A 24,357-nucleotide genomic window follows, 5' to 3' on the forward strand; every position below is an offset into this window, starting at 1 on the left:
GGCAAATGGCCAAGATGGGCCAGACTCTTCCTAGTGGTGCCAAGCAGTAGAACAAGAGGCAATGGGCAGATATTGATGCCCAGGAAGTCCTGACTGGATATGAAGAAGAACTTCACTGTGCAGGTGACCATGCACTGGAACAGATTGCCCAGAGAGGGTGTGGGGTCTCCCTCACTGGAAATATTCAAGCACCATCTGGACAGAATCCTATGCCGTGCACTCTGGAATGATCCTGCTTGAGCAGGAAGGTCAGAAAAAATTACCCACTGTGGTTCCTTCCAATCTGATCCATTCTGTGACTTCGTGATCTCAACCAGTGGAAAAATAAAATGACTCTGTTAGATTGTTGACTTTCCAAATGGCTAATTAGAAAAATATTTTAATGGTGCAGATATATATATTCAGTTGCTATTAGCCATCAGCATAAAATCCTTCTCAGTCACAAACAAATCAGTTTGTGTTGTGTCAATCTTCTCACCCATCATATAGGATTTTATTAAAGCTATTAGTATACAATAATTTTTAATATTAAGGCATTTTAATTTAACGCCTTTATTGTGAATATAATACCTCATTCTTCAACAGTGGCCAAGAAACTATCTTCTACATTTATTCTGGACCTCCACGCTGTAAAAGAAAAGCATACTGTTAAATATATTCCACTAATAGAACTTAAAACTGAGATCAAATTCTCTTTTACACTGTTATAGACTAAGAGACACAGTTCTAGTTTTAATTTCTGATTTAAATATTGACTTTTATACCTATAGAAGAACAGGTAGTTTGCCAAATATCAGCATCTACCAGTCATGGCTACATTTTTTTCAAGGTAAAGTACAAAAAATCAACACATGCTACCTACAGTTACAGCTGCTTCCGTGTCTCTTTCTCTGAAGAAACCTGACTCTTAACCTTCAAAAGGTCTGACAAACAATATGCTAACAGACACAAGTTTTAAAATAACTTTTGCTGCCTACATTCCGAAGTGCAAAGTAAAAACAAAGCCAAACAGAGTCATTACAATCTTAATGAGAAGTGAGAAAGGTATTCAGTTTATTATTTTCTCAACAAAATTATTTTACAACTTACCCCACTGTTAAACAAACATGCAAAAAGTCAAGAAGTGTATTACTATGGGAAATAATTGATTTTATTTCTACTATATAGATGCAACCTATTTGCATATATGAAGATTTCTAGATTTCCTCTACTAACATGGTTATGCTATATATGTCCTTACCATTTAACAAAGCTTTGCAAGCATCTTTTCATTTCAAACTCACCATTACCTCACAAATTCCTCATGTTTTATGCATTCTCCCTTTTCAGCCATCAGTTTTTACAACTGAGAATTGTTGCAGAATAAAAACAGGTTTTTCTTGCCTTTCATGTACAATGTCGTATTTACAGTTATTGCAGAAAATATTTATATCAAGTTTAATAAAATGTTTCCACTACTAGAAATACAAGAGTTAATTTACTAATAAATAACTTATAAAACTAATTTGAGAAATATTTTGTACTTTGATCACCTGGTAATAGCCTTTTCTAGTCTAAGAACAGACTTCTGTGATCCTGCCCAGCAAAGTCAAATTACACATTAAACAGCTGTTATAAAACAGGTGGTGGTGGCAATTAATGCAGGCTGTGACTATCACCAGCTTACCTGCACATTTGTTCTAAGTCTAAATCTCTCCACTCAGTGGTACCAACAAGCTACTATACAGTGAGATATATATTTATATTTGGTACCTTCCATATTAAGAATTGGTACATTGGGAATTGCATATGAAAACCATGAAAGCCCAGGGCACACTCTTATAAAGTATTACTATGTAATACCATACCAGAAGATGTAGAAATTAGCTAAAGAAAACTTACTTGAATATATTCAATCTCTTCATCTGACATTTGTTTCCTTCTGTATTTCTGAGGTAAAGTTCTTGTTAATTCAGAAGTATCTGGTGTGCCTTGTACTCTACTAACAGGTGAAATATTTTGAAAGGCTGGTGTTATGCCTCCTACAGATTCCTGTGTCTTTGAAGCAAGGAGAGATGGCATACTTGCTTGTAGAGAATCCTGTACTGAAACCCAGATTTCAAAACCATTTACAGAAATACTACTAGACTGTAAAATTAATAAGCAGCCAATAAAATCTACCATTGCTTGAAAATCTTATTCATTATAACAAACACCTAAAAGAATTAAATCACTCTACTTCTCACAACCTACTTTTATTGTTGTTAAATGTATCAAGTGCAGAATCTAAAAATTCTGACAGAAGTTTGAATGGCAGAAATACTGATGTGGAAACAAAAGATTTATCAACATACACCCTAACAATGGCTTTTTTACTGGGAAGCTGTACTTGGAGAAAAAGCATAAAGTTATGTAAATGCTTGTGTATGGACAATTATGTAGAAAGATAACTGAGTTGATGCTTTTTGTTTACTGCAACTGAAAAGACAGACAAGTGAAAAAGATCTAGAGGCTTACAGAAAGATAAAGCTCACAACCACAACAGGCTGCAACATGCAATGCAGTGCTGTGCCCATTTTTAATATTACAAAATGGCATCCTATCACATTTTGGTAATGATGTGCAGAATGACCACCAAGTATCCAGCATCAGCAATGTTAATGAAATGTAAAGACCGAGGAGGGCATGAAGTTCTTCACAGGTAAGGATCAGGAGCTTAGCTCCTGAATTCACATCAGGAAAGTTGCCTTGATTGTGCAGATAGAAGAGATGATAAAAGGGCAATGTCACAGTCAGTGTTCCAAACCTTAGGTCTGTCCCGCCATAGCAGATTTTACAATGGAAATATGCAATTGCCCCACTAGGCAGGGCAGAGATCATAGAAAAATGGTCATTTCAGGACTCAGTCCTATATATGGGGTAGGATCCATCCCAGGGTGATGAGGGAGCTGGAACATGAGCTTGCAAAGCCACTTTCCATAATTTACCAGTAGTCCTGGGTCACTGGTGAGGTTCCAGAGGACTGGAAGCTGGCCGATGTGACTGCCATTCATAAAAAGGGTATGAAGGAGGATCCTGGTAATTTTAGGCCGGTGAGCCTGACCTCAGTGCCTAAGGTTATGGAACAGTTTATACTGAGTGTCATCACACAGCACCTACAGGATGGCCAGGGTATCAGACCCAGCCAGCAAGGGTTTAGGAGGGGTAGGTCATACCTGACCAACCTGGTCTTTTATGACCAGGTGACCCGCCTGCTGGATGCAGGAAAGGCTGTGGATGGTGTGTACCTGGATTTCAGCAAGGCCTTTGACACTGTCTCCCACAGCACACTCCTGGAAAATCTGGGACCACGGCTCGGACAGGAGCACTCTTTGCTGGGTTAGGAACTGGCTGGATGGCCGGGCCCAGAGAGTGGTGGTGAACGGTGCTGCATCCAGCTGGGACCAGTCAGCAGTGGTGTCCCTCAGGGGTCTGTGCTAGGACCAGTTCTGTTCAATATCTTTATTGATGACATGGATGAGGGAATTGAGTCTTTCACTAGTGAATTTGCAGATAACACTAAGCTGGGATCATGTGTCGATTTGTTGGAAGGTAGGATGGCTTTGCAGAGAGACCTGGAATGACTGAATGGATGGGCAGAGTCCAACAGGATGAAGTTTAACAAGTCCAGTTGTCAAGTCCTGCATTTTGGCCACAATAACCCCATGTGACGTTACAGGCTGGGGACAGTGTGGCTGGACAGTGCTCAGGCAGAAAGGGACCCCGGGGTACTGGTGACAGCTGACTGAACAGGAGCCAGCAGTGTGCCCTGGTGGCCATACAGGCCAGTGGCATCCTGGCCTGTGTCAGGAATAGTGTGGACAGCAGGAGCAGGGAGGTCACCCTTCCCCTGTACTGGGCACTGGTGAGGCAGCACCTTGAGTGCTGTGTCCAGCTCTGGCCCCTCAGTTTGGGAAGGACCTCGAGACACCTGAGCATGTCCAGAGGAGGCAACGAGGCTGGTGAGGGGCTTGGAACACAAACCCTGTGAGGAACAACTGAGGGAGCTGGGGGTGTTTAGCCTGGAGAAAAGGAGACTCAGGGGTGACCTTATCCTTTCTACAACTTCCTGAAAGGTGGCTGTAGCCAGGTGGGGATTGGTCTCTTTGTCCAGGCAAAATCTGACAGAATAAGAAGACACTGTCTTAAGCTGCACCAAGGGAAATACAGGTTGGATATCAGGAAAAGGTTTTTTATGTAAGGAATGATAAAGTACTGGAATGGTCTGCCCGGGAAGGTGGTGGAGTCACCATCCCTGGATGTGTTTAAGAAAAGACTGGATGTAGCACTTAGTGCCATGGTCTGGTTGAGGTGTTAGGGCATGGGTTCGACTTGATGATCTTGAAGGCCTCTTCAAACCTAGTGATTCTGTGATATGTAAGGGTATAACACCTGACAAAGCTGAATGCTTCCAAAGAAGTCCTTCCCAGAGCTCCAGAAAATTGAGCAGGACAAGTGCAACATCTAACAGCCAGACAGAAGCTCTATATAACTATAAAATAAGCAGCATGAAAGCTGCATATATGAAAGCATGTGAACAGCTACACCACCAGTTTTGCCTGCCTTTGCCCTTCCTGGCTCCAGCAAGACCAATGACCACAAAGGAGAGGGAGCCAGTTTTAGCTGTAGTCTGATGTAGTTGTAGGATTGGGACAAGCAAACACCTGCAGCACCGTGATGAAGCTACCATTGAGAGGCCTATTAAGAAGCTGTCAGTCACAAGACTGGGTCTGAAAGCACCAAGGTGGTTCAGAAATAATGGAAGATCCCAAACAGAGAAGGCAGAAGTGAGCCCATCAGAAGCAGCATATTTATTGTAAACAGGGGGCAAAGTATTTTTGTTTTAAGAAATAACACACATTAAAAAAAAAAAAAAGAAAATTAAAAAAAAAGGCAAGAAGAAAAAAAAAGCAGTTTCTCCAAGCTTACTTTACCTACCATAAAACTCTAGAGATTTGTCAAGGATTTTCCTCTACTGTATGTTTCAGTCTGAAGTGCAGTTGGAGTAGACTCATTAGCAAATTAAAAACAGGAGAAGTGCAGTAATCAGAAATTTTACTGTTGCTGCTTTAGTTCTATTACAGTCTCTACTACATCTCTCCCTTCCCTGTTTGAGACCATAGTGTTGCAGTAGTAAGAGGCCCATGAGAATTTGGCTGGCCTTTCACATCCCTAGTTGCTCTGAGGAGCAATTTAGCTATGTAGGAGCAACAATCTGGTACAATTAAACCCAGATTTTGCTACAACATTCAAGCAAGACAAAGTAGGTTGCAGTTTACTAAGAAGATGACAGATCCTGATGAAGGTAGAAAAGTCTAACATTCTTAAAAGATACAGTCACAAGAATCTTCTGACACAGATATAAACAAGAGGTCAGAAACACATTTTCAAGCTTCTGAGAAAGTAGTTCACTGGCATGAGAGGGGGTGCATTTGTGCAAAATGTACAGAATTTTTACAGAAAGTTATTGCAGAAAAATTCCTGAAGAGTTCACAGGCAAGTCAGAAGAGGCATTTATATTCACTGTGGAGGCCTTCAAATGTTAAACTAAACTTAAAGCTAAACTGTGAGCTTGATAATGTTGTGACAAATAACTAGGCATAATATAAAATCAAAAGAAGTGAGAATAATGTAACAGAGCTTTTAAAGACAACTCGTACTTTTCTTTCAGACGCTTTTTGACCCAAAAGGACTTCTAAATCAACATATTTCTAATATAAGTCTGTCGTTTAAATATAATAGTATTGGGAATACCATAAATATCAACATAGGTATCAAAGTTAATGTCAAAGATTGCAATGAAATATTTTTTTTTCCCTCAGCATTAGTTAGTTAACACAAGAAAATACTTCTTAAAATGTACAGAGGCTGGATCTCCCAGCTATAATCATGTTTTGAAAAAACAACACTTCAGCTAAGAAAAAAACGAGGAAAATGCAACATCATTTATGCAAATATCACTGAATAACTAAGTTGCTTCAAAGTGACTTGGGCACAGTAATTTCAGTAAATATTAATATTTGGGAAAATTTGACTTTATATAAAGTAGAACACAAACACTGGAAATCCTTGTGACTCTTTCTTGACAAAAAAATATAGATCTGCACGCATTATGTGTCTACACACAGCTGCACAGAAACGAAGTTGTGGAGAAAGTTCAAGAGTTGCCTTCAAACTAAACCAAGCATGTTTCAAAAACTCAGTTCAGCTGTACAGATGAAAGAGAGAAATTCGGCCCCGGTTCTTAAATAAAACAGTCCATGTAAAGAAATGTGGCACAAGCTGTACCCATACCCAAAATACTTACTTTTAGGTCTGGGACCACTTTTTCTGTCTGGGAACTTTATTAATGGAGTATGTGGCTTGACTACCTAGAAGAAGACCAGGCAGTGGGAGAAACAGACATAGGTTACCGGGAATAGTAAACGGAATGCACAATGTATCAAACAACCACACCAAATGGCTGCTCTCTGCACCACTACTCTGATACACTTACTGCTTCTTGAAGTCCAAAGTTTACCCCAGGAATAAGTTTACTTTAAAAAGTAGTCCTGCACCCTGAGGTCCAGATCAGGTACAGACTTTGTCTTCCTTTTCTCATCTGTGTGTGTGTGTGTGTGTGTGTGTGTGTGTGCAGAAACAGCCCACTGCCATTGCATAAATGCAACCTCAATGCAATCTGCTCTGGTGAGAACCCACCCAGAGTGCTGTGTCCAGCTCTAGGGTCCCCAAAGCAAAAAAGAAACCATGGACTAGAGTGAGTCCAGAGCAGGCCCATTAAGATGTTCAGAGGGCTGAACCTCTCCTGTGAGGACAGGCTGAGAGCTGGGGTTGTTCAGCCTGAAGAATGCTCTGGAGAGACCTTACAACCCAAAGGGCAGGTTTGGATTAGAAAGATTAGGAAGAAATTCTTTATTTTGAGGGTGGTGAAGCACTGGCACAAGTTGCCCAGAGCATCTGTGGCTGTCTCATCCCTGGAACTGCCTAAGACCAGGGTGGACGGGGCTTTGAGCAACCCAACCTGGTCTAATAAAGGTGTCCCTGCCCACGGCGGGGGGGGGGGGGGGTGGGGCTGCAACTAGGTGACCTTTAAGGTCCCTTCCGATCCAAACCATGCCGTGGTTCCACAGTGCTTTAGCACAAGGAATCGCGAGCTGTGCTCTGCTGTACCAAGCACTTTCACTTTACAGAGGCCCATCTTAGGGAGGAGCTGCCAGCCAGCTCCGCGCCCGCTGCTATCACAGCACCCGGCACCTGCGACACCGTGCGCGCGCGGCTACACAGCTCTCCCCAAGGACATCGGCCGCCCCGGCGGCGTGTCCTCAAGCCGCGGCCGCCCCCACCTGCTGCTCGGCGGCAGCAGCAGAAGCGACCCCAGCCGCCCGAGCCAGGGCTCCGGCTGTCTCAGACACCGCTGTCCCGGGGCCGCCCTTACCTGCACCGCCCGGGTAGCGGCCGCCATCTTGCTGCCCATCGTGCGGAGCCGGAGGGCAGCTGCGGGCCCCGCCCACAGCCAAGAACGCCGGCAGCGGGCGGGGCCTCTCTCTGTGGGCGGGCCCGGAGCGGGGCCTGGCCTGCTAAAGAAGCCGCTTTGCCATGAGTTAAAAAAAAAAACTCCAAACCAAGTAAAACATTTTCAGGAAAATCAGCGGTTTATTTTTATTATTAGATCAAGGCATCCACCTACAAAAAATAGCTGGTGATCACTCACCAAGTTAAAAGAGAAGTTACACGCCAAGATAACAAGGGACACTACACACTCCCAAACTGTGCTACGTCCCAAGAGTCAGTTTCCTTCAAACATCAAACAAACAACACCAACTGAAAAAAAGCGCAAATGCTAGTGAAGACATGCAATTAAAACACTGCTTAGCTGCACAGGTGTTTAAATTATACACAATGCTTTAAAAACAAAAATAATCCCAACTCCAGACTTGCTAATAAATTTTCCTGACTGAGCTTTTGACTGAGACTGAGCAGGGTTGTGCACACTGCTTGAGCTCTTTGGCCTGCTGGTCCCCAGGAAAGGGGTACAGAAAATCCTCAGTTTAAGTCCACTTCTACATGAAAGCTTGAAACTTTTCTTGTGTTCTTGCTGCCTTTCAGAGGAAAATAAATGCTTGAGACAGGACAGCTTGAGAAATGAGTCTTCAGATCGTTTCATCAGCTCTACTGCCTGTTTTGACACATTCTATTTCTCTGGAGAGAACAACATCTACCAGAAAGTTCAAATTTTAAAGTTCTTGAAGTGTGTTTTTGAGATACATATAATTTATCAAGTTTAGTCAAAATGCACACAATGTATAAAATAAACACCACATCTCCCGACTCACTGAAAATGCACATTTTTTTCAAGCTGTAGAACAATTGTCTTTAAAGATGGATCTTCTGCCCAGTTAACTCTGCTTCCAATTATGACGTTCTATAAATGAGAAAGATTTACAGGTTAAAACAAGCCTTTGTAAAGGACAATTCCTAGTAAAATATCTCAAAGAAAGTCTGCTTTATAATTTTAATTTGAAAGCCCTTGAAATTCACAAGTGTTTGAAGTAGGCAGGATGGAGGGAAAAAGAAGGAAGGGAAGTATTGCTTTAGATCCTATTGTTGATACATAGGCAAAAATCCCAAATCCATGCTTTTTTGTTTCCTAGAGGGCCTTGCATACTACCTCTATGTTAATCACAGAAACCTAGAGAACGTTTTTAACAATATGAAATAAAGTTTGCCTCAAACTAAAAATAACACAGTTAACATTCTCACCCTGACATTTTGGATTGAAAAGGGGAATTTAAATTTAATCAAAGAGGATTTGCTCTACTTAGGACTCAGAAAATTTCAGGAATACAAAACCAAGAGATAGTTTTAGACTCTGATATAAATCCCAGTACAATGTTAAATTTCTCATTCTCAATTTAAGATGTAATGGCATTATCAATGCAAAATAGTAGCAGCCATAGCATGCAGAACAAAAAGTCAGAACACTCTTTTTGTCCTTGACATTCCCATGCAGCCTGAGACCCTTCCACCCTAATGCAAGCCGTGAGGTTTTTTCCCTCACTTAGCATGACTCCGCATTGCAGGTTACCTGCCAGTTGCTGCATGTATACAGACTGTTAGCAGCCCCTGACACATGGATAACCAAAAGGGCAAAGTCTACACTGCTGAAGGAATCTGGAGACTGGCTGTGGCCAAGCCAAGGCTTTCACAGGACTATAGGGGGGTGACACAAACAGAAGGGGCAGATGAAGGCTCCCTGGTAACATTGGATTAACACCTCTTCATTTTTTCTAATCATGAGATGAGGAAACTGATTTGGTAGGGTATAGAGGTGACTCAGAGTGGAAGGAAATACAGCCATTACTGTGACAGACATTCTTCAAGAAAGATGCATTATTTTTGCACCTTTAAGGAAACAAAGACAGATTGATAGACTGTCTCTAAACTCTGCAAAAAAATAACGCAAAGATGCTTGTGACAATTTCATTCTCTTAGCCTTTAAAGCAGTAGAAGTTTTCCTTCTATACACAGTTTTTCCTCTGTTAAACTTAAAGGTTTTAGAAAACAATTTTGTGTTGTTAAGTTATATTTGCCATACAGTATATTATCTTGAGTGTAATAAAAAATTGTAAACTGGGTTCTAAACGCCACACAACATTACCTGGAACACATTTTGAATTATTGTAGTAATCTGTCTTTCTTTTTCTAATTTCTCAAGCATCTTCTCTGTTTCAGTGACATTCACACTTTCTTGTTTCTTCTTTTGCCTTTTCATCATGGTAGGAATTTGCTGTAGTTTCTGTCCTCCATATTTTTTTAGTGCTGTTACATTATTAGGAAAATTAAGCATTAAGTAGTTAGGTTTACAGTACAACTGAAGATACTTTTTTCTTGACAGCCACCTAAAGCACTTCCAGTGCATAACTCTTATTTCACACTCCACTCCTTCCCTCCAATATTCTTCAATATATTTCTTTTATGAAAGAAGCAACACATGCTGTGGCTACTTGGTTATCAAACTACATAAATTGGTTCCCTGGCCAACAGCAAAACAGAAAGTACATTGTATGCTGCCTGCATTTCCCTCACACAGGGACTAATTTGCATCTCTGTCCTATACCCTGTTTTTGAGTGCCACAACCTTTATAGGTCTTTTTTATACCTTTTAAAGACCCTTACTCCTTTCTCAGATTTCACTGAAACCAAATTCCAAAGTCATACAAGGAGCATATGAACATGACCAGTAAATATTACTATTTCTATAGGAAACCAGGTTAAAAACTAGACTGATTAAAAGTGTTCAGGGGCTGTTCATTTGTTGAAAGAATGCTGGCAGAGCACTCCTTCCTTTATTTGCAAAGATACCAGTATGTTCATTTTTCCCATGTGAACAGTTATTTCACTGTGTTTGCTCATTACTGTCAAAATATACACAACTCCCTACACGTGAATGAATCAAACAATAGCTGTTAAAATTGGTGGCAAACCTGGTCATGAAATAAAGAGCATTCAAAGAACACATATGAAGCTCTGAATATCGATGTCACATCTAAATTTGACCCACTCTAACAAGACTACTGAAAACCAATATGTATATACTTCTTTCTAAGTAAATTCCCTCTCTGTTCTGCAAACAACTCATAAATGTGCAGTAGGACAAAAAAGTACCTTTTAGGTACTGTAGGGCTGATTTAAATGACTAAACAATATGTAACTTTCTGGGGAGCTTACCTAAAATATTAAAATGCTGCGACATTGTTTTTGAGTGTTGTCTTGCATCTCTCATTCTAATGTGTCAGTCTCACAAGTAGGGAACACACCAGCTCATCTCTACAGTACTTTCTACTCTTTTAAAAAGTTTTATAACTGTGTTGAGTTTTGTTACTTCCCATGTAAATTATAATTGCTACAAGAATAACTTTAAAATATTAACTATATGAACTCTACATTAAAATACAAACCAAAGTCAATACAGATAACACACTTACAGAGTCTTTCCCTTTTAAGGTCAATCAGCTGCTGTTCCTTCTGATGTACTTGCTGAAAGGAAAAAAAAAATATTTTCCAGACTCTTGTCTTCAAAAATACTGAAAGATGCTAATTCAATACTCAAAAACAGCTAAGGGCAACTCTAAACCAGACTTACTTACATGATCACTTTAAGTAATCCTTAATTTTGACAGCAATAGGAACTGCACCCATGTCACCACATATTTAGCTTTGAATGACTTGTGGAGTCATGTTGCTTTCAAAGTGCACTCCTTACCATGCTGAGGTTGGCTGACCAGCACAACAGCAAGACAAACTACAAATACCACTCACCTGCTGATAGTCAATTATTGTCCGGCTGAGCAATACTATGTGTTTCATTGTTTCCAGGATCATACTAAGGAAGGAAACAGTTGCATATTTAAGACCACTAATATAAGTCAATATCATAAATGTTTTAATCAACTTTTTTTAGTTTAAATAAATAATTTCTGATTTCTCCTAAGAGCAAATTAGTAAATACGTATCACTTCTTTTTGCACTTACACTTACAATATCACTTCTTTTTAGAGTTAATATACTCACTCAGTGCCATTGTAGAGGCCAAAGTGTTCTGTTACTTCCCTCTCAATTTCCCTAAGATTTCATTTAAGTCTGTCCAACATTTTATATCAGAGTTTGGATGGCATCAAGAAAGACTAGCCATCTGAAAAGGGCTATGAATTAAAGCTCCTAAATCAAGGAGATGCAATCTCTTAGCTGTATTTCTGACAGAAATTAAATTTCTCATATTACACTCCATATATATCTACCTGTTAATAATGGGCAGGCAAGAAAAAGCTACTTTTAAAAATGTTTAAGCTTTCAGTTCTATTTCAAAGACATTTTGCTCCTACACAGTTAATTAACAAATGCAGCAAAGCAGAGGCAAGGCCCTGTTACAAACCTGTAATGTGCTCAGTTATCATAAATGCAGGTAATTCAGGCACTAAAGACAAAAAGCTCTCTTGGCTACAAGCAGTCCTCACGAGTGAATCAACAGTTAGGATGTCTGTAATCAAAGGTAGGTAAATTCAGAGCCCAACTGCAAATCTATCAAGGGTGTGTGAAGTCTGATCATGCTGATTCTAGCCAGAAGGCAGACAGTATATCATTCTGCCAAATCTAGAAAAAGGAAGCTTGCTTTCACAAGAAATAAAATGAAATAATCTAGAAATGTGTCACAATAAACTGTGCAAAGTCCATTGCTTTCTAGCTATCTGACTCCCAAGAACACCTTACCGTGATTCCTCATCATCTTGTTTGAATTTGTTTCTCAGGGCATCCATAATTTGGATCCTGCATATTGCAAGAAATAGCATATGATTGATGTGAACTCATAAGAAACCTAGAGAAGCAGATTTAAATAAGTAATATAAGAACATAATTCCAGGATTCCACTTTTGTCCACTTGCACATTGGAATTATATAAACAAAATACTCAGTACTTTTAAATACCACACTTCTTAAATAATGGGGCTTAACTCTCAGGACAGGAAAGACATATCAATGATTATTTGTGAGAATGACAACTCCTTTTTCTCTTGACCAACATATTTGGACACCATTAATCCCAGAGTCTGCAGAAAGGAAGTTGGGCAAATGTGTGAATTCAAATAAACAGCCATGAAACACACGGGATGTCTAACATTATCAACTTCCATCCTCTCATAGGCATTTGGAAAATACCGCCAAGAAATACGCTTACTGATCTGTACAGTCACTCTTTCCCAACTGTAAAAGAACTTATGGGGATACATATTTCAACCTGTAAGTTTTTTGTTTTGGTGGGCCTTTTTTGTTTTGTTTTCTCCAGCATATCCATCTGCATTCCTATTGTTCAATGGTACTTAAAATCTCTCCAATCTCCCACATCACTTTAAAATCCTGTTTTAATCAGACCTATGTATATATGCTTCTATGTATGCACACACACAGAGAAATGCTCCAAATAAACGGTGACGAAAATTCTACCTTTGCAAGGCCAACATCTTGTTCTGGAAAGAGACTTTTGCTTCCTCTAGATCTCTTTCCAAATCTTGTGTGGCACTGAAAGACAAAAAGCAATCAGACAGACAAAAGTGTGAAGATAACAGAGTTTAAAAGCAGTGTCAGATTTTAACTTGCTTTCTACATTTCTAATGTAAGAATTTTTCATGTGAGCCACAAATCACTAGGGCCAGGAGTAATTTAGCATGTGGAACTATATTAGTGAATTCTAGCCACCATGTAAAGGACTGCAAATTTAAAAGCCACATCAGATACTGAAGTACATTGGGAGGATGAATAAAGCATTTCTTTCCCACAATTCCTCTTAGTTTCAATTATTTTCACCAATCTTCTCTGAAGTACTGATTGTAAATCCAGCAATTCACTAAGAAGGAATAACTAGAAGAGACTTTTGAAGTTATCCAGTGACATACCTCTGGATAAAGTTTTCTTCAATTCCATGATCAAAGAAATTTTCCTGACCTGCAAAAGAGAATGTTGCTAAAACAAGCACAACAGAGACTTTAAAATACAATCTATAGAGCATAAAGGATTAGCATTTTTTGTGTGAACAAGTTATTTCTTACTTCTACCTCAAAGCTCTATTATTTTTTACTGTTAATGAGGCTATGTTAATCAGCTGTAGCAGAGAAATAATTAGTTTTGCATTTTTTAGATGAGCTAGAGCTGTTTCTTGACATTGCTCTATATATGCCACTGGATAGTTCAGTGGATGAGCATGTACTCAACTGCACCCTGGACTGTATCAAAAATGTAGCCAGTTGGTCAAGAGAGGTCATTCTGCCCCTCTACTCAGCTCTTGGCAGACCCCACCTGGTGTGCTGCATCCAGGCCTGGGATTCCCAACATGAGAAGGACACAGATCTGCTAGAGAAGGTCCAGAGGAGGGCAATGAAGATTATCAGAGGGCATTATTAGAGAGATTATTATAGGAGCACCTCTCCTATGAGGAAAAGGCTGAGAGAGTGGTTGTTCAGCTTGAAGAAAGAGCATGGCGACATTGCTGTGTCCTTCCCGTCCCTGAATGGAGCTTACATGAGAGTTGGAGAAAAACTGTTTACTAGGGTATGTAGTTTGTATTTGAAAGATGGTAGGTTTAGATTAGATATACTGCGGGGTGATGAGGCACTGACAGATTGCCCAGAGAAGCTGTGGATGCCCCATCCCTGGGAGTGTTCAAGATCAGGTTGTCAGGTTGAATAGGGCTCTGAGCAAGATGATCTAGTGGAACAGCCTGTGCATAGTGGGGGGTTTGGAACCAGATGTGTTTGTCCCTTCCAAACCAAATAATCTCGTGACTCTACAGGTAATGGAAACACTTTAAATCAGTATTGCCAAACACTCTGGCAAACTTTTGGCAAGACTTTGGCCCCAGTGACCAGATTTCTGAAAACCATCACTACATGTCAGAGGAGCCTAAAGCTCAAACCCAGAAAAGAAAGGAGAGGGCAGTGGGCAGCAGCTATATGGTATCTTTGCAAACATTCAGATGTGTCTCAAAAGCTGCCTAGAAAATGTGTTAAAATGTACAGCCAGGGGAAAAAACCTCATCATTATCATAAGGAACACTTTTGATAAATAATTAAAGAAAAAAACTTAAAAACTATGTAAATATATATTTATATATAAAAATATAAATATAAATGCCACATCCCATTCTTTGTTAGTGCAACATCCCACTGCAAGGAGGGATATACTTACCGGCAAGAACAGCCGTCTTGTACTCTGCGAGCTGCTCCTTCATTCGGTCCCTCAGGCTGGGGCGGGAGTAAAGCGACAATGGTCAAAGGCTGCACATCCCTTCATCCCACCCCTGGGCTGCTCCCCGTCCCGTCCCGTCCCGTCCCGTCCCGTCCCGTCCCGCTGGTACTAACCGGAGCAGAGTGGGGACACTCACGTCGCCGTAGCTTCCGCCGCCGCCCTGGGACCACGCCGGGGCCGGAGTCGGCTCCAGCTCTCGGGTCGGGGCCGGGGTAGGAGTCGGGGCCGGGGTAGGAGTCGGGGCCGGGGCAGGAGTCGGGGCCGGGGCCATGTCCCGGGTCAGCGCCGCCATGACCGCACTTTCAAAACGCGCGGCTCCCGGCGGACCGCGCGCGGCCCGATCGCCCCGCGCCTGCGCAGAGGAGCGGCGGGGCGGCGTGGCCCAGCCCTCAGTGGTCCTGGTCCCGTACGTGCAAGGGAGGAAAGAAAATTACATTGGCAGAGCACTAGGTAAAGCGCAATAGTCCTTCCCTCTCACTTCGTGTTCGCGTGGAGATAGAAGCAATAGGTGCAAGCTACTAACGGAAGTAAAACACTGACTGCAAAAAATAAACACTAAGTGAAGAGAGCTGCTGCATGTAACAAGACTTAATTTGGTTTAAGAGCAAGTGTGGCTGTCAGCCCAGCACAATGATCCTGTTTACCATTAAACCATGACCTCAGGTGTCATATTCTCACATTTTTGAACATGCCCAGTGATGCTGACTCCTCACAACTCTGGGCAGCTTGTTCCGATGTCTGACTACTTTGGACAGCCTCTGTAATTGTCAAAGGGAAGGTACATTATGGCTCCACCAGCCAGTCCCCTAGAGTCCTCAACAATTTCTCCTTCCTCTTTGAGCTCTGCCACCAGAGCAAGCAGATCACCACCTCACACTGCTGTTTTCTCTGCTGCCCCCAAGTCTGATCTGGCAGACACTCCAGCACCAAACTAGCAGAGCTCGTGCCAATGCTGCTGTCCATACACCAGCCTGCGTGACCAGCCCTGGCACCTGAGCTGGCCTGAGCCCACCCAAGCTCTCAGCACTGGTCACAGGCTCCAGGGAGATGCCTCAGCTGTAGGAGGAAGGTAACTGTGCTGCCCTCTCCACCAAAAAAAACCCAGCCAAACAAAAATTATAACAGCTTTAATAAGTTTAATACAAATCAGGTACTTTGTATATACAGTGAGCAGCATTCTGCTTAAATTAATACAGAAGTTAAAAATTTTTAGCCAGACCTCATATAACGGGAGAGTACAACTGGTCAATGGTGCTTACCTTCGTCTTGGCCATGCTGGTGATACCTTAAAGACCCAGAAATGAAACAACACACTTTTGAGCCAATATTAGTATAGGAGATAATATAAAGGCTGGTCTTTATTGCAGGCCTCCAGAGGAAGATATGGAAGAATGCACCCCACCCCCCGCCCATGGGGGTGAATAGTTTTGTAAGTTTAGCAAATTAACATAACTGACAAGAATTCTCAATTAGATGCACAAGTGATGAAGTCATTCCCACCTGTTCAATCATCTCTGAATCCTCTCCCACCTCCTGCTATCTAGGATAGGAGCTAAACTTTGCTTTTGAAAATGTGTCTCAAAGAGCTGGTTTCAACCTTGGCTCCCAGGAAGAACCAAGATAGAATAGGGGCCTTGAACCCCCAGGGTTTGGAGCCTCTGGATGTGTTTTGTCTTTCTGCCTATCAGGGTAGAGAAAAGGTGATGGGAAGTACAGGGGCTAGCTAGGAACTATGTACAACAATAATGTACAGAGCTATGAATATATATGAAGGAAGTATAACAGCAAAAATCATTCTGGCATCAGTGGCATATATCTTCATAACTGCCTGCAGAGAAAAAATGTTGATTGTGTTCACTATTTCAGCTCACTTAATGCTTGGTGATCAAGCCAGGCCCATCCTAGTACACAAACCCTGTTCATGGAGGGTCCATGCCACCTAAGCAAAATAAAGATCTTCAGCTCAGAAGTGAGCAGATCTATTTTAAGTCTGTCTGCAGTGATCCAGCTGAACCAGCCTCTATATGCCATGTATCGACACATAACCACACATATTCCCCCCACACCCCTGCACCCTAAGATTCTACCTTTTGCTTGGCAACACACTTATTCACATTGATTACATTCTCTGACATATGTCATATAACTGAGAGAATGTCATTCTCAGTGTAAGATGTGTAGCACTGCAGAAGTGGTAACTGAAAGGAAGGGAATCCATTAGATAAGCCTGTTAGATTAATCCAAGTACAGTGGTTCTTTGTCTTCAGTTTTGCTTAGACAATTATGGTCTCTTGTCTCACAGTGGGAGGTTTTAAAAGGTACTGCCCTACTGCTGTCCCTTTTTAGTGGTCCACAGGGAGACAAGAACATGGTGAAATACCATGAGGAATGGAGGAAGAATGCACCTTGTAAGAGTGGCCTTTTAAGCTGCTGCAAAGGAGAGGGCAGTCACAAAGTAGGAGGTGGCCTGACATGCACAACTTAAGAACATGCATCCATCAAAGAGTTTCAGAGACAAAGAGAAGGCAGCTGCTGCAATCATGGAGGGAGGGACGTGAACCATGTCATAATTCACAATGCACAGTACTTGGCCAGAATGTTCAGTTTACCTGCAGTAAATCGGAGTTGAATATTGGCTATCTCCAGGGCACGAGCATCCTGTCAAGCCTTGTTTTAGTTAAACAGGAAGAAATACTTCCTTAGAGAACTCTTTCAGAGTACAGGGTTGAAATTCAAGTGCCTTAATCACAAAACACTTCTGTGTTATATTAGGCTGCTCATAATCTAGGAACGCCCCTTTTCAATAGCAGGCTAGCAGATACCTGCAATATCCGTGTCATGTTTCACTGTGGGAAACTGCAAGGAATTCTTTTAAAATTAAATGGTCAGGAACAAAGTTAAGTCAAACGAGACAAACATTTATCTAAGAACCATTTATTCCTAATGGAAAACAAAATGAAAGGCGGTTACTTTACTAAAGAAGGCTAGATAAGATAGAGCAAGAGGAAGAAAAATGGGAAAGGAATGGGGGAGGGTGGGAGGGGGGGAAGAGAGAGACTGAGTGAGAAAGATGCCACTGGAGGTCGGGGAGTGCATCCACAAGATGGGGGGTGTGAACACTGCTTCATGGGCAACTGGACCAAGGTGAGGGGGCACTCGGGCAGGATGCCCAGACTCCTGGACAGGGTCACAGTGAGGATCACAGCAGCGGGCTGGCTCAGAGGCCAGCAGGGTTGGACACAGGTGGCTTAGGCATGGACACAGGGAGGCAGAACAGACACAGAGGTGAGCAAGAGCTAGCAAGGAAATGAGAGCCAAAAGGCAGGCTGGGGCCAGGGCAAAGAATCAGGAGATGGCCAACAAGGCTGACAACAAGGATGACAACAAGGCTGGTGGGAGTCAGTTATAGATCATCCAGCCAGGATGAAGAGGTAAATAACTTATTCTACAAGCAGCTGGAGGATATTTCAGGATCAGCAGCTCTTGTTCTTGTAGGTGTCTTTAACCTGCCCGACATCTGCTGGGAAATCTACATAGTGGAGAAGAGGCAGTCTAGGAGGTTCTTAGAGTGCATGGAGGACAACTTCTTGTCACAGCTGCTGAATGAGCCCACCGGGGAAGGGACAATGCTAGATCTGCTGTTTGCAAACAGAGAAGGGCAGGTGGGAGGTATGGTGGTCATAGTCCATCTGGGACACAGTGATGTGATCATGAAATTATAGCGTTTTCAGTATTTTGTGAAACAAGGAGGGGCATCAATAAAACTTCCATGCTGGACTTCTGGAGGGCAGATTTGGCCTGTTCAAGATACTTATTAGAGTACCTTGGAAGCAGCCCTTAAAAACAAAGGAGTCCAGGAAGGATGGGTGTGCTTAAAAACAGAAATCTTGAAGGCACAAGAGCAGGCTGTCCCTATGTGCTGAAAGATGAGCTGATGAGGAAAATTACTGACCTGGATGGGCAAGGAGCTTTTCTTTTCTTGGAAAAAAAAAAAAAAAAAGAGTGTGTATCACCCTTGGAAGGAGAGTCAGGTATCTCAGGAAATGCTTAAGGAGGTTGCTAGGTCATGTAGAAAAAAAATTAGAGAGGCAAAAGCCCAGATGGAACTCAATCTGGCCACTTCTGTAAAGGACAATAAAAATTATTTTCATAAAATACATTAATGGCAAAAGGAGAGCTAGGACAACCTCCATTCACTATTAGATGAGGGAGTGAATTTAGTAACTAAAGATGAAGAAAAGGCAGAGGTGCTTAGCACCTTCTTTGTCTCAGTTTTCAACAGAAAGACAGGTTGTGCTCAGGACAACTGTCCTCCTGGGCTGGTAGATGGTATCAGGGAGCAGAACAGCCCCTGTGTAATCCAGGAGGAGGCAGACCTGCTGAGCCACGTAAGTGCTCACAAATCTATGGGACCAGATGGAATCCATCCCAGGGTGATGAGAGGGCTGGCAGGTGAGCTTGCAAAACCACTTTCCATTATTTATCAGTAGTCCTGGCTTACTGGTGAGGTTCCAGAGGACTGGAAGCTGGCCAGTGTGGTGCCCCTTCACAAAAAGTGTATGAAGGAGGATCCAGGTAACTCCAGGCCAGTCAGCCTGACCTTTGTGCCTGGCAAGATTATGGAACATAGCACTTACAGGATGGCCAGGGTATCAGACCCAGCCAGCAAGGGTTTAGGAGGGGGGTAGGTCATGTTTGACCAACCTGGTCTCCTTTTATAACCAGGTGACCCACCTGCTGGATGCAGGAAAGGCTGTGGATGGTGTGTACCTGGATTTCAGCAAGGCCTTTGACACTGTCTCCCACAGCACACTCCTGGAAAAGCTGGCAGCCCATGGCTCGGACAGGAGCACTCTGTGCTGGGTTAGGAACTGGCTGGATGGCCGGGCCCAGAGAGTGGTGGTGAACGGTGCTGCATCCGGCTGGCAGCCAGTCAGCAGTGGTGTCCCTCAGGGTCTGTGTTGTGATCAGTCCTGTGTAATATCTTCACTGATGATCTGGATGAGGGGATTGAGTCTTTCACCAGCAGTAAATCTGCAGATGACACTAAGCTGGGATTGTGTGTCAATCTGTTGGAAGGTAGGAGGATCTGCAAAGGGATCTGGACAGGCTGGATCAATGGGCCAAGTCCAAAAATATGAAGTTTAACAAGACCAAGTGCTGAGTCTTACACTTTGGCCACAGCAATCCCCTACACTGCTACAGGCTGGGGAGAGTGGCTGGACAGTGGCCAGGCAGAAAGGGACCTGGGGGTACTGGTTGACAGACAACTGAACATCTGCACCTTGAGTACTGTATCCAGTTCTGGGTCCCTCAGTTTAGGAAGGATTTTGGGACACTTGAACATGTCCAGTGAAGGGCAACAAGGCTGATGAAAGGCTTGAAACACAAGCCCAGTGAAGAACAGCTGAGGGAACTGGGGTGTTTAGCCTGGGAAAAGGAAGCTTAGGGGAGACTTTATCACTCTCTACAACTACCTGGCTATAGTCAGGGGGGAGTCAATCTCTTCTTCAGGCAAGCATTGACAGAACTAGAGGACACAGCCTTAAGCTGTGCCAGGGAAAGTTTAGATTAGATGTCAGAAAAAAATTATTCACTGGAAGAGTGACTGGGCACTGGAATGGGCTGCCCAGGGAGGTGGTAGAGTTGCTGTCCCTGGACATGTTTAAAAAAAGACTGGATGTGGCACTCAGTGCCATGATTTAGTTGATGGGGTTAGGTTGTTAGGTTAGGTCATAGGTTAGACTAGTTCATCTCAAAGGTCTTTTCCAACCTAGTTCACTCAGTAAAAAAAAAAGGGCAAAAACAGGTTAAGGCCAAGGCAAGAAGCAGACCTCAGCAGGCTGGAGCCAAAGCACAAATATAAGATTCAAAAAGCCCTTCTAATCACCAAGCCTCAAATGCAAAAAGAGAGTCTCCAAAAAGCCCCAAGCCAAAAACCCACAAAAGAGCAAGTTTCCAAAAGCACCGGGCAATTGTGACACAGTTGCTTTTTATACCCCTAGCTCTGCGCAAAGCTCGTCTGCTGGCAGGAGACCATCGGCCCAGTCCAACCCTTCACCATCTGATTGGAGAAGTCCCTCTGGGGAGTTCAGCATCTCCTACTACCTGTCCCATGTGAAGTGTTGCCAGGTGAAGTCCTCCCACAGACAAGGCTTCTTCTAGTTGCCTCTTACACCTGGCCCATGTACACCCATCCTCCACATGCCTCCGACAACCATTGCTGAGGGAAATCAAAACTAAATTGGCTCCTCACAATCAGGCATGCATTTTAACACTGAATTTTGATAAGTTAGGCTCATGTCACAGGAAGAGATAAATAAAACTCATTTCTACATGGAAGATAGGTCTCAGCCAGGCTCAATTGCAATACTCAAAAATTTTGAGCCATTTTAACAAGTTGCCACAGTTAAGTATTGCCTTTTCCAGATTCAATTTACAGTAACACCTGTTCTCAACACTTCTGCAATCTTTGAAGCTCTTCTTAGGCAGTGCTGAGAGGGCAACCCAGAGAGAAATCCAGGGCTTCCAGGATCTTTGTATCCAGGTGGTGGATATGGACCTTTGAGCGAGTGTGGTCAGCTGCATAGCTAAAGTCTCCAATATATGGGTGAAGAATCTCTTCATATTTGGTGGCAATGTACATAGCTATGACACTAACCAGCTGCAACTTTGCCTTGGAAGCAGCATTGTCCTGTAGAAGGAAGCAGTAGAGATTTATCTAAATTACTTGTTTCAGAACACAGGTTTTCAAGGTAGTCGGCAACAGGTTTGTTATATGGCAGGATGTTCATACCCGCTTGCACAGAATAACTACACATCCTCTGTTACCTCTGTTGGCATCTGCAGGGATGTTGGAAGGCCTTGATCTCAAATCAGGGAGAGGAATAAGCAGTTTTGATAAGTCAACTCACTGAGCTCGCCAAGAGCTTTTTGTGGTACATACAATTGAGAATCAAATGTCCTTTGTTGTCATCTGTATTGTTAAGGGTATGTCCAACCATGTAGGGTGTTACTGTCCAGCATTCATGCTTTAGCCTAGGGTAAAAGCCCTTTGTCAACTGACACTTCCAGTCACTTCTTGAACACTTCTGGAGAGTGACTTTTCCACTTCCCTGGGGAGCCTATTCCAGTATCTGACCACTGTTTCAGTAAAGAAATTCTTCATGTTCAACCTGAACCTCCCCTGGCACAGCTTGTGGCCATTTCCTCTTCTCCTGTGCTTATCCAGAAGTTTGGTAAGACATAACGCATGGGTGTAGACCACAAAGTGCAAGGTTTTCTTGCTCACTAGACATGGACTAGAAAGAGCACAGTATTAGTAGTTGTTTGGTCTAACAACCAGCATCTCTTCATATTATCAGCTGAATTTAATCCTGTATTTTAAAGTTGAAGGAGGCTTACTAATGCCCCTGGAGAAATCATCAGTGAAAGTAAGTTCCAACTCCAAGGCAAACCACACCTACAAGGACAGTCTGTTGTTAGATGCCTACCAACCTCCAGGTGTCTCAGATAGTTGTAGATGTCCTTCACGTAGTGCAACACAGGTTTGGGTCATTACTATCATCCATGTCTGGGTCTTCAGACTCAAGCAAGACATTAGAAAAAGCCTGATATAGTATGCGTCTTCTGCTGGATGACATTCTTCTAATTCCATGGGGTTTGGAGACTGATGCTCTGACTACCAGGAAATTCAGAAAATCAGTGCCGACAGCACCTCCCTCCACAGCCTAGTGTGGGCCAAGCTGCAATCCTGCAGCATGGAGCACTGCAGGGGCTCATGACCCCTATTTCAGGGCACCAGAGGAATGCACGCTCTGCCGCAGAGGCAGCCAAGCACTGGGCTGGGGAAGGGACAGTACAAAGTACTGTACACAGTACAAAGAGGCCAGGACTGGTATTGGCGGTGGGACTGGGACTTAGGCTGGGACTCCGAGGCTGGCGGTGGCACGTTTTCCGTGGCGAAAGCCTCCTGGTAACCATCCTTCCCGGGGCGGCGACCTACTTGACACTCGGCTGCCGGTGGTCTTCCTTCAACGTGGCGACTTCTTGGCGGCTGGGCGCACTTTCGGCTCAGCCATGCAGTGCCGATGTTCTCCCATCGTGGGGGCGGTCGCCGTCCCATTCTTGGGGACTGGCGGCGCGCTCTTTTCTTTCGAGGGATTGTCTGCAGAGCGGGACTGCAGGGGAGGGCGAGAGAAGGGCGGTGAGCAGGACGGCGCGGGTGGGTGTGCGCTGCACCGCCACGTCCCCGGGCCGCGGGAACGGGGGAATCGGGGCAGCGCTGCAGGCAGCGCCGGCGGGCTGGAGGAACGGAGACGGGGCAAGAGCTCCGCACAGCTTCGGAGCCGTAGATGCGAAGCTGAAGGGCTTCACGGCTGCTCACCTTCGCACTAGAGGGCTGAAGGGGAGCAGAGTGAGGGAACCAACGGGCTGTCCCAGAGAAGAGAAACGGGCACAAAGGCACCGCTCTCCCCGCCAAGCAAAGACCGGGCTGCCCCCCGCACTTCCCGCCAAACTGAAGGGAGGGGAAGGGAAGGAGCGAGCAGGACACGAAGGGCACCGAGCAGGTGCCTCCCCGCGAGGCATGGCAACACTCCGATCCGCTTCCCTGCCCGCGCCGAGCCGAGCCGGCCCCACGGCGCACGTACCGAGGTGAACCTGCCGGACAGGAGAGAAAGGAGAGGCTCGGACCGCGCTGCAGGCGCCGCTCGCTTCCAGCCCCCAGGCGCGCCTCTGGTTAGCCGCCCATCGCCCGCCGCTTGCTTACGACCCCATGGCTTCTGCAGCAGGGAATAAAACGTTACTGGAAAACACGAACATTTTCTTCTTTATATACACACGTACTGCTCGCTCGGAGTTCCTTTTAAACCTGTTTAATCTTTCAAAGTGCTTTGTTGCAGCTCTGTGCATACAGATCAGGTGACTCGACTGAACCTCCCCATGCCTTCCCAGTACTAAGATACTAATCAACTGGCCTCCACCTGTGGTTTGAAAACTTGCCCACACAACACAATTCCAATAGATCTTATGGGGAAACCCTGAACCCTTTTTTGGTGGACTATTGCCAGACTAAGCAAATTTAAGATGGATGTTGTAAGATAGACAATGCCTATTGCTATCATCTTCCTGCCAGGAGAGCCAGGAAGAACACTGTGCATATGTGTGCTGAGTAACATGCAAAAACCTGCCAAATGCAAGCTAAGATGCAGGTCTGCACTTGCCTGTGAAGTATACAGGGCTCATCTTCACTGCCAAGATCACAGTGCCAAGCCACCTTGATTTGTTTTGGGTTCTGCTGCTACAGCTGAAGTAGGAAATGGCCATTTGCTCAGAGGAAGCACAAAAGCTTTACAGTTATGTTAAGATAATGATTTAAAAGATATAATCACACTCCGTTTCATCATCTTCATTTAATGTCACAATGGGGTTTGCTGAAATATTATCAAGTCTAGTTAAACCACCTCAAATGAGGAGTGGCATATGAAAACATTAAGTGAAGCTTTTAGTTTGAGATTGGTTTCAAAACCAAAATATCACCCT

The 24,357-nt window shown here is 43.5% G+C and overlaps 2 protein-coding genes across 2 annotated transcripts; both read right to left on the minus strand.

Annotated features, from left to right (window-relative positions):
• Positions 1 to 343: 343 nt before the first annotated feature.
• On the minus strand, positions 344 to 7,554 carry KGD4 (alpha-ketoglutarate dehydrogenase subunit 4). Its single transcript, XM_059873445.1, has 4 exons — positions 7,454 to 7,554; positions 6,326 to 6,389; positions 1,882 to 2,084; positions 344 to 627 (listed from the first exon to the last, which is right to left on the minus strand). Exons 1-4 carry the CDS (start codon positions 7,490 to 7,492, stop codon positions 610 to 612), a joined length of 324 nt encoding a protein of 107 aa, XP_059729428.1. The 5' UTR covers positions 7,493 to 7,554; the 3' UTR covers positions 344 to 609.
• Positions 7,555 to 7,651: 97 nt separating this feature from the next.
• Positions 7,652 to 15,145, minus strand: CENPH (centromere protein H). The gene is made up of 9 exons (XM_059836545.1): positions 14,928 to 15,145; positions 14,755 to 14,810; positions 13,467 to 13,515; positions 13,018 to 13,092; positions 12,286 to 12,342; positions 11,338 to 11,401; positions 11,004 to 11,055; positions 9,677 to 9,837; positions 7,652 to 8,440 (listed from the first exon to the last, which is right to left on the minus strand). Exons 1-9 carry the CDS (start codon positions 15,104 to 15,106, stop codon positions 8,348 to 8,350), a joined length of 786 nt encoding a protein of 261 aa, XP_059692528.1. The 5' UTR covers positions 15,107 to 15,145; the 3' UTR covers positions 7,652 to 8,347.
• Positions 15,146 to 24,357: the final 9,212 nt, after the last annotated feature.

The sequence above is a fragment of the Haemorhous mexicanus genome, chromosome Z, assembly GCF_027477595.1.
Source record: "Haemorhous mexicanus isolate bHaeMex1 chromosome Z, bHaeMex1.pri, whole genome shotgun sequence".
Classification (NCBI taxonomy): Eukaryota; Metazoa; Chordata; class Aves; order Passeriformes; family Fringillidae; genus Haemorhous; species Haemorhous mexicanus.